The sequence below is a fragment of the Strongylocentrotus purpuratus genome, unplaced genomic scaffold (assembly GCF_000002235.5).
Source record: "Strongylocentrotus purpuratus isolate Spur 01 unplaced genomic scaffold, Spur_5.0 spur5_scaffold_21, whole genome shotgun sequence".
Lineage (NCBI taxonomy): Eukaryota > Metazoa > Echinodermata > Echinoidea > Camarodonta > Strongylocentrotidae > Strongylocentrotus > Strongylocentrotus purpuratus.
Genome location: NW_022145607.1, coordinates 40,381,451 through 40,395,222, shown reverse-complemented (window position 1 = coordinate 40,395,222; position 13,772 = coordinate 40,381,451). Strand labels below are relative to the sequence as shown.

Here is a 13,772-nt window from a genome sequence, read left to right as displayed (position 1 = left end):
CCTTTTAAATTTGGCTGGAATCTGTGAAATTGTTGGTCTCTGTCATAACCAGAACTTAATATTACCTGTACAGTAACATGATTATTTTAAGCTTGTAATTAATGCAGGCAATACGATTGCCACTGTTATGATTCTTGTGTCAATAATATATAATAATACACAAGATTTATTAGGCGCTTAATACGGGTGTTTCTAAGTGCACCATTGTCTGACTTAAAGATAAAGGTGAGTTCTGGTAATGCGATTGCATTGTGAAAGAAAAGGGGTGGAATGGATCAGAAACAGTTGATCATGTAGTATGTAGGCGCTTAATACGGGTGTTTCTAAGTGCACCATTGTCTGACTTAAAGATAAAGGTGAGTTCTGGTAATGCGATTGCATTGTGAAAGAAAAGGTGTGGAATGGATCAGAAACAGTTGATCATGTAGTATGTAAGTATTGGTGTGCACTGCAAGGTTCTGGAGTCATCAAAATCATAATAAATTTGGCAGAGTCTTGGTAAAGTAACAAGCACTGTACACAGAAAGCTATATATGGGACATCACATGTTGTCAGGGCTAGTACTACCTTGATTTCCTTGTCTTTCTATGCTCATTACTCAGCCAGTATACATTTTCTTCCAAAATTCTTTGGCACATGTCATTTATTTGTAATCTTGAACATTCAGTGTAAGTTTCGTTTGATTCTGTGAGAATTAATTTTCTTTTTTTTACCAGAACTGGAGCTTATCTTTAAAATTACCAACTGAAAATATACTTTCCAATTCGTTTCATTGCTGCAGCTGGATATGTAGAGCCAATGCTGAGTATGAATGACATCACTGCACAACTTGATGTACTAGTCAGGTAAATTATTTCTTAACGTTGATACGTTTCATTTGTCATGCTCGAAATATGGATATAATTCATGTTTCTGTTTATTCTCAAATGTTGTTGAATCATCATAGCTTGAAAATGAGATTTCCACCTTTGTCAGCAATTAGAATTCCTTAAATGTAGTGAGCCCCATTGTGTTAAACAATAATTATAGCGATGAATCTTGTCCCTGTTAGGTATGTGTTATAGGCATTGAATATAGTTGCATACATGCCAACTGTTCAGATTAAAGAGGAACATTCCTCTTTTTGGGAGAAGATAATTATCATTTTAATGCAGGTGTTCCTCTTCCTGTACAAATTTGTCTGTAGTATTGAATAGGAGAGTTAGGATTGTTCCTCTTTTTTTTTAAATAGCATAATTTGTACAGATTTCTGATTTTCAAATGTTGGCATGTATGTAGTTGTAGTATGTCATATTTATGGAAATGAGCTTCTACAATTTCATCTCTAAGGAATTGCTTGACCACCATTCTTCTTTGGACAGATCAGAACATTCATATCCAAGAGACAGTAATTTAATTCTTTGATGTGATGTCAATTCAGAAGATATGATGTGGACAGTGTACCTCATGCTTTATAGATAGAACCCCAGCGATTATCTCTTTCAGGTGTGACCAGTTTTATCGTTATTGATCAGGTCTGACCAACCCTTGAAGCCATAAGCAAGCAGTCAGTACCATTCTTAAAGGGATCCGGTATCTTTGTCTTAGATCCTTCTGAAATCCTTGATTTAGCTTGTGCTGCAATGATAATAATAAACCATTAGGTCAGTCTGGAACCCCATGACTTTTACAAGCCGGTCGCCTGTCTGATTATCAAGATATTTATGATTGAAAATCGAAATCAAATTTTGCATTTGCCAAACGGTTTTCATAACACTACAGTCTATTGGGGAAAACTAGTATGGTAAAACCGGTCACTCAAAGGTTTTTACTTTTTTGAGGCACTTCTTGATCATTTTGAAGCGCAATTCTTTTAGGGCTTCAATATAACAATATATTACAGACACTGATACCATGTACGGCCGTGCATCTCAGATTTAACATTGTTAAACGATCCCTTTAACAGCATATTCTCCTTTCTTTAAAGCTTTGCCCATGTATCAGCTGGAGCTCCGATCTCCTACGTCCGACCCACACTGCATGCGCAGGGAGAGGGCCTCCTGCATCTTGTACAGTCCAGGCATCCGTGTCTAGAAATGCTTGATGATGTGGCCTTCATACCTAACAATGTTACCTTTGATAAGGACAAGCAAATGTTCCACATCATTACTGGGCCCAACATGGGCGGCAAGTCTACATTTATCAGACAGGTAGAGCATTCAAAATCTTCCAAATTTACTTTTATTTGATTAAAATATTTTGTATTTTTTAACCAAATAGTATTTTGTAGTTGAATTACACAGATTAATTTTGGTGACAATTCAACCTTACATTGATCTACAGGAGTAATGGATTCTAGCCCCAGCATGACACTTTATGTCCTTAAAGAGAAGGTTGAGTTCTGGGAAGAGGTGACAAATAATTTTTGAGCACTATCATTGTATTATGCAAGCACGGATGAACAGATAAAAAATGTTCCCTGAAAAGCAAGGCTCTTCAAATGCCTTAACATTCTAAATATGGCATGTAACATCATAAAAATTGGGATGGATTTTGATGGCACATGTTAGTGTAGTCCCATATACATCTTTCTGTGTACAATGCTTGTAAATTTACCAAGACTGGGCCAAATTTCTTTGCTTTTTGATGATTCCAGAACCTTGCAGTACACACCAATACTTATATGCTAGATGACCTTTTCTGATTGTTTCCACACTATTTCTTTCATAATGCAATCGCATTACCAGAACTCACCTTTATCTTTAATCAAGACCTGTCCTATCAAGACCTGTCCATCCAGGTGTGAAATGAGGATACATTAGGGTACAAATGCCATTGTAGGATGATGATATCATATAATGTGTGATGTGTTGTTGAATATGATTGGTGTTGTAATGCCAAGTAAAATAATTTTGAAGATAAATATATCAATAAAATGTAATAGAGGTACCCAAAACAACAACTAATTGTCTTAAAAAGAACTAGTTTCTGTCAAGAATGTTGCACAAAGTCATTCATCAAATTCATTATTTGACCCAGGTTGGTGTGATAGTCCTGATGGCTCAGATCGGTTGCTTCGTACCCTGTGATACGGCTGAGATCTCCATCGTGGACTGCATCCTGGCCAGAGTAGGAGCAGGAGATTGTCAGCTTAAAGGAGTCTCTACTTTCATGGCTGAGATGCTAGAGACAGCATCGATCCTAAGGGTAAGTCAAGCAATATCCTCGTTAGTCAATTAGCTTTCAACTAGCTTAGGGTAAGTCAAGAAATATACCCATTAGTCAACTAGCTTAGGGTAAGTCAAGCAATATCCTCATTAGTCGGCTAGCTTAGGGTAAGTCAAGCAATATCCTCATTAGTCAACTAGCATAGGGTAAGTCAAGCAATATCCTCATTAGTCAGCTAGCTTAAGGAAAGTCGAGCAATATCCTCATTAGTCAACTAGCATAGGGTAAGTCAAGCAATATCCTCATTAGTCAGCTAGCTTAAGGTAAGTCAAGCAATATCCTCATTAGTCAACTAGCTTAGGGTAAGTCAAGCAATATCCTTGTTAGTCAACTAGCATAGGGTAAGTCAAGCAATATCCTCATTAGTCAACTAGCATAGGGTAAGTCAAGCAATATCCTCATTAGTCAACCAGCTTAGGGTAAGTCAAGCAATATCCTCATTAGTCAGCTAGCTTAGGGTAAGTCGAGCAATATCCTCATTATTCAGCTAGCTTAGGGTTAGTCAAGCAATATCCTCATTAGTCAACCAGCTTAGGGTAAGTCAAGCAATATCCTCATTAGTCAACCAGCTTAGGGTAAGTCAAGCAATATCCTCATTAGTCAGCTAGCTTAGGGTATATGTCGAGCAATATCCTCATTATTCATCTAGCTTAGGGTTAGTCAAGCAATATCCTTATTAGTCAACCAGCTTAGGGTAAGTCAAGCAATATCCTCATTAGTCAGCTAGCTAAGGGTAAGTCATGCAATATCCTCATTAGTCAGCTAGCTTAGGTTTAGTCAAGCAATATCCTCGTTAGTCAACCAGCTTAGGGTAAGTCAAGCAATATCCTCAGTCAAATTTATGTGACATTCATGTTTTCCATTTGTCTTTGCAGTCTGCCACAAGCAACTCACTGATCATCATAGATGAGCTGGGACGAGGGACCTCTACTTACGACGGATTCGGCCTAGCATGGGCCATTTCAGAGTAAGGATCAGATTTAAAGTGATTGGTTATCAATGATTACCATAGAACATGATAACTAGACATACCGGTAGTTATAGGAAATATCTGTGTATGCATGTACATATACCATTCCAGACTGGTGATACTGTACTTTCAAAATATACTCATTAAAAAGAACATCAAATCTTCATAGCAGACAGAATTGTGATTGTTATTTGTTGCCATAACCTACATAACCCATTATTGGTGGGAAGTAGATCGTTCCTGTACTAACCCAGGGCAATCAGTAATCAGTACGTTGAATTTGATGGACAAATTTTGATTTCAATATTCATCATACTCTCAAAGTAGTTTAATACATCTGCTGTGTTAATGAAGATGTTCACAGAATGATACTAAAGCTGTACATCTCTGCTTGCCCAACAACATGGAGATTTGAAATACAATATCCCAATAAAATGAATATTTTACTTTTGTTTGTCAGATACATCGCCAGTAAGATCTGCGGCTTCTGCCTGTTTGCAACCCACTTCCATGAGCTGACCGCCCTAGCTGATGTCATCCCTACGGTCAATAATCTTCATGTGACTGCTCTAACATCAGACGGTCAGCTCACACTCCTCTATAAGGTCAAGCCTGGTAAGTAAATCATAGGGATTATAACATTAAACTGTATACCGTATTTGCCGGCGTAAAGGCCGCAGTATTTTTGGAAGAAAAAATATCTAAAAGTCGGGGAGCGGCCTTTACGACGAAAGAGTAACAAAATGTTTTTTTTTTAAAGTCAAAACAAATACAAATTTGCACGTATGGGATTAGAAACGGTAAAATAACAATACCACTATGGTACAGGACATTTCCAAACATCTTACCGACAATTTTATCTTGCATTGTTGACATGAAGACGAAAATAAACGTCCTAACACAACATTTGCCGATAGATCTTGATCTAAGTTCGTGCCAATGCATTGCAAAGGTAAAGGAAGGGACAGTCTATCGGAGCTGCCGCGACAACCATCCGAAGTCGCCATTTTGTTTTTCCATTTCATGCAGATTCGTATTATACCGTACATTGTGTAACGGACACCAAATCTGCCTGCGATCACTCTTTTAGCTAAACTTCCGGTAAATTATAAGAATATGGATGAATTTTGTATCAGTTTGTAAAAAAAAAAATAGTGTTTTCGAGAAAATTATGATTATTTTGTTTTGTCCGTTCGTTTGTTTTTGTTTTTGTTTCCCCCCCCCCCCCCTTTGAAATGTCAAAGTTGGGGGTGCGGCCTATGCGGCGGTGCGGCCTTATCGCCGGCAAATACGGTATGCCAATATTTTCACGCACAGATTATTATTTTTGTGCTAAGGGGAGGAACATAGACATTTTCTTGAATTGATTTCACAATGACTAACACGGGCTTCTTGCTATACACTTTTGCACATGCTTTGCTAACTCAATTGTTAAATTAGTGACCCTACAACACTTCATGAAAATATTTGAGACTATAATGGCTTCTACGATATATCACAAGAAGTGTCATGCTTTATTCCCTTAATGGAATTTAAATCACAACCTTAAAAAAATGTGTGAACATTTTAAAATGGGAGATTTTCTTTTTCTTTACCTGCAGATATTTAAATATAAACAAATGCAATTCAGCAACCGTTATAAATGAGATTTAACATTCAGTCTGTATAATTTAGCAACATATCATTAGATGTGTCATTCATTTATGCTGCAGTTTGCTGTGTGTTATTAATACAAAACTTCCTTTGACATGTCATTTGTTAGGTGTATGCGATCAGAGTTTCGGTATCCATGTGGCAGAGCTTGCTCACTTTCCACAGAAGGTTATTGACTTTGCCAGAGAGAAGGCAGCAGAGCTTGAAGACTTCCAGAGCATCGCATCATCTGCGGCGGCTAGTATGGAGGGGCTGGATGAACCCACGGCTAAGAAACGCAGAGTAGAAAAGCAGGTGGGTCTGTCTTGATCATTAGGACTTATGCTTCAGTCTCATCTTTGTGTATTTGGCTTGCGCAGTGGCGTACGCAGGATTTTTTCAAGGGTTTTTTTTTTAAATCGGGCCCGCTGCTGAATAAGGGGGGGGGGGGTTAAGGTCACCTTTTTTAGGTCAGCCTTTGGCAAATTTTTTTTTTTTAATTAAAAAAAATAAAACAAACTCAAAAGGGGGGGGGGGGGGGATTTGCCGAAAAACGTACACAAAACATACACATAAAAAAAACTCAAGGGGAGGGGGTTTAACCTCCAACCCCCCCCCCCCCCCCCCCCCTGCGTACGCGCCTGGGCTTGCGTATTGCTGCATATTTATGGCAAGCCTTTATAACATTTATTCCTATTTCTTGAAATCAAGAATTACCATTGCTTTACACCAGAAAATCATTTCTTGATAATTATCAAGAAATAGGAATAAATGTTAAAACGGCAATACGCAAGCCAAATACACAAAGGTGTGACTGAGGCATTAGGTTTTGATTATGCCTACATAAAATGACAACTCCATGATTTATTACAAACTCCTGGTTTTTGGTAATCAGTTCCCATCATCAAAATGATACAGCCCCCTGTTGGTTCCCACATCATATAAGCTTACTAGCTTGGTTTTTACTTGCACTGGACTTAGCATATTTTACTGTAAATTAATGAGTGCTTTATCCACACACCATACCTGCAATTCATGACACTCCTTGTAGTTACTTGCCTCACCTACCATCCCAGTATAGCTTCCTGAGTGAGCTGCCAAAGGGATTACCCAACCAAGTACCAAATAAGGTTATCAGTTATTCACGTACTTCCAAAATTACAAAACTTGGTAAGGGTATGAATAATTTAGTTGTTAACTGAATATAGAGCATGAAAATGAAAGAGATCATGTGATGAAACTTGAAAGAATGCTCTACTTGCATATTATTGCTAGTCAACTAGATCTGTAGTTAAAAAATGTGCTTAAAACGGCAAACTACTGATTCAACAGAAAAATAGGAATTGCATAGCTATAATTGAGAAGTCCTTTCATTTTGTTGATGTTGACAGGAAGGAGAAGCGATCATACAAGACTTTGTGTCAAAGGTCAAGCTACTACCCCTTGATGACCTCTCAGAAGATGACGTCATGAGCAAGCTACAGTCCCTCAAGGCAGAGGTCCAAGCTAAAGGAAATGCTTACATTGAAGAATTGCTCTCCAGGGGAACATAGGGAGTGTTGTTAAAACACATGCTCCAGCGACAATTGCTCCCTGTAGACAATGTCCTCCACTAACCAAAGTCTGACCTTCAAATCTGGATCAATACATTTTCCTACCCCAACCCCAAGCCTAATAATATACTATCCCTAATATATTTTAATAATAATAATAATGATGGTGGCTTCTTATATAGCGCACATGTCCGTCATGTTGTGACGCTCCTGGCGCTGCCCCGATTATTATTGAGCAGTGCCCCAGGGAGAAGACACTTAGGAGAAAGAAGAAAAAAAAGAAGATATTTTTGTATACAGACAAACCGGAGACTTATCTGCGACTATGTTACAATCCACTGCCCAAATTGCCAGGCTCAGTAATCTCATATTTCAAACATTCATAACTTTCTTATTATTGGTCCAATTTATTTCAAACTTGCGCCATTCGGTTTATCTTATCTTTCTGCTTTCGTACAAATGAACTTATTTCAAGGGTTGGATTGCCCTTTTAAGTCTATTCAACAGTAGTTGTGAAGTATCCAAATGATGGATGACGGTCTTAATATGATAAGTTTATGCGAACGTATTCTGACTCCTGGGACCCGTTTCACAAAGCATTTTTTCAACGACAAATGACAAAAATCAGTGACAAATCTGCTAATACCAATCAGAAGCAAGGATTTCAGTAGCTTATAACAATAACTGTCATTTGTCACTGATGAGAAGTTTTGTGAAACGCCCCCCTGATATGTAATATCCACATATTGATGATTAACTGAAATCTCTGGTTCTTTTTTTCATTATCTGATGTAAAGAAGAATGGTTCTGCTGTACATCAGATAATATATTGAATGTTTTGTATACCAAGAGGTAGTCATTCTCATTAGAGCTGAATCCCTCCTGGTTTTGAGTAGATGGTTTGATGATGCTTTGACATAATCTTGTAATGCTATATAGTCATTCTATATATTCATGTTCAATGAATCAGTTCAAAATGATGTTTGCTTTTGTTCCCCTTCTACTATGGTAATTTTTTATGACCACAACTTGTCCTTGATGTTTGCCTGATATAGCAATAACAATTAAATGCAACCTGCAGTTAATAATGAAACCTAATACCCTTCCTGAGTGAAAGGAATAGTAATAATAATAATAGTTCAGTTTTTGTATAGCCCGTATTATGCGCTATACAAGTCATAACTACTATAGCGCATAAAACGTTATGAAATAACATCTCTATGCGCTTCCAAAGAACTTTGGAAATTATTACCCTAGCTTTAGCTTTGGCAGCCGTTATAAGCGCTCAGTGCATTTCAAGGAATAATCCTACCAGGCCCCCCCCCCCCAAGAACGGAGATGCTCAAAATAGCCCAGTACAGTAAGGGTTAAAACAGCTTAGCATCCACCTGTATATAAAGACTATTTGTCTATGAAGATAACATTTTCTGTTCCCCGTAAAGAGTATTTCTCATTGAAACATGTACTAAAAGTGAACCTGTCCATAAAGACCACATTTTTTGTCTTCCTTGAGTATGTATACCTATATGTTTCAGTGTATGATATTTCAGTAGATATACAAGTCTTCCAGTAATGTATGTATGATATGTGGCATGGTCATGTAATAAATTCAGGTTATAAGTGTTTATTCATGGAATGTGTCAACTTGTGTTCTTGTACACGCAAGTTTGGAATTGCTAAAAGTGCCAAAAAATATTGTTTGTAATCAAAGATGATAATCTTTGTATAGTGTATATACATTTATGTTTCTAAAAAACTAATAAAAGTAACATGTTTTCATGGAATCCAATTTGTTTGCTTGTTTATGTGTTTTTTAAATTTAAATTGTAGGTGCTGTTTAGTGGACTGTGTTCTTTTAGCTATTCTACACATTCATCAAATAGCTTATTTACCTTGTGCATATTTTGAAATTCAGATCCTTTTACAGGCTTTATTATAAGTACAAGTTTTTGCCTTTACACGATGGATTCACAATCCACAGCGCCACCTAGCGACACCAATGCTTGGTGGATAGCACATGTTGCATTATGGGAAAAAGTCAACCAAAATATCAGCTGTGGCATTTTTATATACTAGGAGATAAAAGGTTTTAATTTTGGGGTGAAGGTTTGTACATGCATAGCTTATCGGGGTAAAATATTGCACTGATTCCAAAAAATAATGGTCTTATTGACCCTACTCAACCACATTAAGGTCATTTGGGCAATTTTTGTCAGGGGTGATGTTTCCATTCTTGCTAATCGGCAAATGAGATTTAAAGGGACTATCTATGTAAAAATGTGACAAAGTGCAAAAAAAGTGGTAACATATATACCCCTATCAAAAACAATATGGTGATTTCAGTCACTCCCCCCCCCCCCCATGAATTTATATGGTAACATATATATACCCCTATCAAAAACAATATGGTGATTTCAGTCACTCCCCCCCCCCCCCCCCCCCCCCCCCCATGAATTTGTTTTAATTGTTCAATATCAAGCCAAATTTTCAGTTAAAATCAATTGATGGGTTGGTTTTGAGTTTCGACATCAATCTAAAACTATGCACGGATATCGGAACAATCAATCTAATTGAATGAATTTACACAGTTCCACCGACCACTCTGGTCGTCTTGTTGCGCTGCACTGGTGGAATGATGTTGACCTCTGAGGTGAAAAATCGGCCTGTCACAGCTTGACCGTGGGGGCGCTGTTAATATCGAATCTGCCCTCTGACTATGTGTTTAAACCTAGTTATTGAAGGGGAATCAACCCTTTGTATCAATCGGATCGGGTAGAAGAAAATTATCACAAAGACAAAGTAATGAAAGTTTGAATTGCATTATTCCACCTAAGTTCACAATCTACATTTACTCCAAGATATTTGATTTTTTTAACTTGATTTAGATTATAGTGGCATTTAACTCAGAAAGCATAAACTTTGTCCCTAAAAGCATGCATAATGTTTTACTAGAGTTCACAGAGAGCATAGGCACCCAGAAGCGGGGAAGGGCAAAACACTTCTTTTTTCCTCCCCCCCCCCCCCCCCGAAAAAATGAGCAGTAAAGGAGTAAAAACGGTTTGTATTTTTTAACCAAAAAGAAAATGAAAAATAACAAAACCTGAATTAAATCTCATAACAATTATATTCCATTCAAAGAAAAGGAGAATAAACAGGGATTAAATTTCCTCAACATTTTGCATGCCCCTATATTTATCAATGGAGGATTTTATAATAGCGATACGCTCATGTCCCCCCCCCCCCCAAAAAAAAAAAAAAAAAAAAAAAAAAATCAAACGTGGTTTATTTCTAATTCGATAAAAGTATAAGAGAAGTATGTTAAAGAGAAAAAGAAAGGAAGAGAGAAAGAAAAAAAATGAGTGACCTGCCAGTGTCACAAATGAGGTATCAAAATATGCTCATGTGGCTGTAATTATATAAATGCCTAAAACCCCTGGGCTTATGTGACAGACACACCCAGTATTTTCCCTTGATAAATTGGTTCAAGCCATTCATCAGTTACTTTGATAAGTGCAGTAGTTGTGAAATGTTTTTACCTAAAGCCTGATTGCTCCTTCACTAATACATCATTGTCATCTAAGTAATGAAGTAATTGTTTTTGAACAACCCTCTCTTTAAAAGTTTCGTAAAATTAACGCAGGGCAATAATGATATAGGCCTATAATTATCTGGCTGGCATTTGTCACCTTTTTTGTGCAATGGTATAATTTTTACAATCTTCCACTGGGAAGGAAATACCCCGTCAGTTATTGACTTATTAATAAGGTATGCTATTATTCTAAAGATTTCTGCTGCACAAGTTTCCAATATATAAGAACTGATCCCATCCAAACCAACCGATTTCTTATTCTTTAGGCTGTATATTTCTTTTAGCACATCTGCTTCAGAAACTAAAGAAAGTTTAAATTTTGTTTCAGAAGATAGTGGATTTCGCATATCATTATCCAGACCTGCCTCGTTACATACATGTAAGACATTAGCAACATTGTCAAAATGATTAATAAAATAATTTGCAGTTTCAAAAGTATCGTGTGACACAGGGATAGGTGATTGAGAGTTCTTGTTGGATAGGAAAGAGAGTTGGCAATGTTTGATTTCTGTCTATAGTTTCAGTTACTTTAAAGTTTTCTTTTTTCAAATGTAACTTTATTTTGTATTTTATTGTCTATATTCTTTCCAATATACATCTTTGTTATTATGTTCGCTATGTTTGTTATCATATTTGTTCAAAAATCCATTCATTCAAACACGGTGAATGTTTCTTTCTTACTAGTACTCTTTTAGTTTTGAGTGGCATGTACGACCATTCGTTAAAAGGGTCTGAAATTCAGATTATTATAGGCCTACTTAAGTGATTGCAATCACTTAGGTCGATTTGAAAACTGATGGTCGGTATTTTTAAGCCCTTTCATTTTGAGGGAAGTTTTGAATTAGTGTTGTCTTTCAAATGCAGTTGGAATTTAGCCTTTTCATTTTGGCTTGCAAATGGGACGCTCTGCATAGGAATGATTTTTAGTATTTTGTTATGGAAAAAAAAAAACCCCGAAATGATATATTAAAAATGAAACTGATGTTTATTTTGGTCTTCAAATTTGCTTCTTTATTTTCTACGGTAAATATACAAATGATACACAGCAGTGAGGGCATTAGTAAGAATTATTCACACAAGGTAGCCTACCTTTGGAACAGCCTCTTCCGAGGCTATATGGCCGAGGGTGTTTGAACTGTTTAGAATACCTAGTGTGTGTAATTTTACTAATGCCCGAAAAATATGATGTGTATTATTTTTTTATGAAGATGATGTTTTATTTGTTATGTAAATTGTAAAATGATGCGTTAATGGCCGGTCATTAGTAAAATTAGGTGTTATAGGCAAAATTAATGCCTGGTCACGTGTACGCTCTTAACCAATCATTTCATTAGGATCCGCTTCATTATCTTATAAAAAATATATAATATCAGGTCTACATTTTACCCTTCCTATTTCCCTCCTTAATTCCTTCTTTCTTTCTTAATTTCTTTTTGTTGTTGTGCGTTTTGGTTGACATATATAGGCATTATTGGCCTAGTTATATAGACCAGCAAACATAGGCGCCGGAAGTGGGGGGGGGGGCAGTTTCCCCCCCCCCCCTAGTCAAAAAAGTGTGGGGGGGGGCAAAACGCATTTTTGCCACCCCAAAACGCCCCCCCCCCCTCCAAAAAAAACACAAAAAAAAACAGTAAAGTAGTAAACATGGTTTGTATTTTTAATCCAAAAGAACGTAACAATAATAAAAACCTGAATTAAATCACATATACAATTCCATTCAAAGAAAAAGGAAAGTTCACAGGAATTAAATTTCATAAACATTGCGCATGCCACCTATACGATATTTTAAATGGAGGTCTCTATAATAGCGATACGCGCATATCGTGGACATATTGTGCGAGAATGGGAAAGCGTGTTCGTTTTTTTTGTTATAGGGGTGAGAAGACATGAGCCCCTGAACGCTGGCATACTGATGGGGGGGGGGGGGGGGGGTGTATTTCTTATTCCAAACAAGTGATTTACAAATGTTAATGTTGTGACATGATTTTCTTTTTTATGCGTTTGTTGGAAAATAAGAAATTCCCACATTACAGTCAGGCGAAGAACGCTTATTTAGAAGCCTTTATGTCATGGTCTGCAAAGTGGCTGGGCTCGAGCCCCCCCCCCCCCTCCACTCCCCCCTCCCCCCTCCTTTTTTAAAAAGTATATTAAAGAGAAAAAGAAAGAAAGACGTAGAAAAAATAAGTGACCTGCCAATGTCACAAATAATGTATAAAAAATGTTCATCTGACCGTAATTAAATTCTTAAAACCCCAGAGCTTATGGGGGCTCCACCCCCGGAGCCCATTAAGGGACCTAAGGTGGGCCCCTGAATGCTCATCTGACCGTAATTAAATACCTAAAAACCGCGAGCTTCCAGGGGCTCTGCCCCCTGGACCCCAACAAGGGCTCTAAGGCGGGCCCCTGGATGCTCATCTGACCGTAATTAAATAACTAAAACCCCTGACCTTCCGGGGGCTCTGCCGCCTGGACCCCACCAAGGGCCCTAAGGCGGGCCCCTGGATACTCATCTGACCGTTATTAAATACCTAAAACCCCTGAGCTTTCGGGGGCTCTGCCGCCTGGACCCCACCAAGGGCCCTAAGGCGGGCCCCTGGATGCTCATCTGACCGTTAGTAGATACCTCAAACCCCTGAGCTTCCGGGGTTTTGCCCCCTGGATCCCACCAAGGGCCCTAAGGCGGCCCCCTGGATGCTCATCTGACCGTAATTAAATACCTTAAAACCCCGAGCTTCCAGGGGCTCTGCCCCTGGACCCCAACAAGTGCTCTAAGGCGGGCCCCTGGATGCTCATCTGACCATAATTAAATACCTAAAACCCC

At 37.9% G+C, this 13,772-nt stretch overlaps 1 protein-coding gene across 1 annotated transcript in view; it reads left to right on the top strand.

The window, feature by feature from the left end:
- LOC589363 (DNA mismatch repair protein Msh2) overlaps positions 1-9,147 on the top strand; it is a 34,663-nt gene extending 25,516 nt beyond the window's left edge. Inside the window, exons 15-21 of the mRNA XM_030994796.1 lie at positions 782-845; positions 1,967-2,189; positions 3,019-3,186; positions 4,083-4,174; positions 4,638-4,792; positions 5,940-6,124; positions 7,201-9,147. Coding sequence (XP_030850656.1) covers positions 782-845; positions 1,967-2,189; positions 3,019-3,186; positions 4,083-4,174; positions 4,638-4,792; positions 5,940-6,124; positions 7,201-7,362 — 1,049 coding nt within the window. The 3' untranslated portion in view covers positions 7,363-9,147. The remainder of the gene's footprint in view (positions 1-781; positions 846-1,966; positions 2,190-3,018; positions 3,187-4,082; positions 4,175-4,637; positions 4,793-5,939; positions 6,125-7,200) is intronic.
- Positions 9,148-13,772: the final 4,625 nt, after the last annotated feature.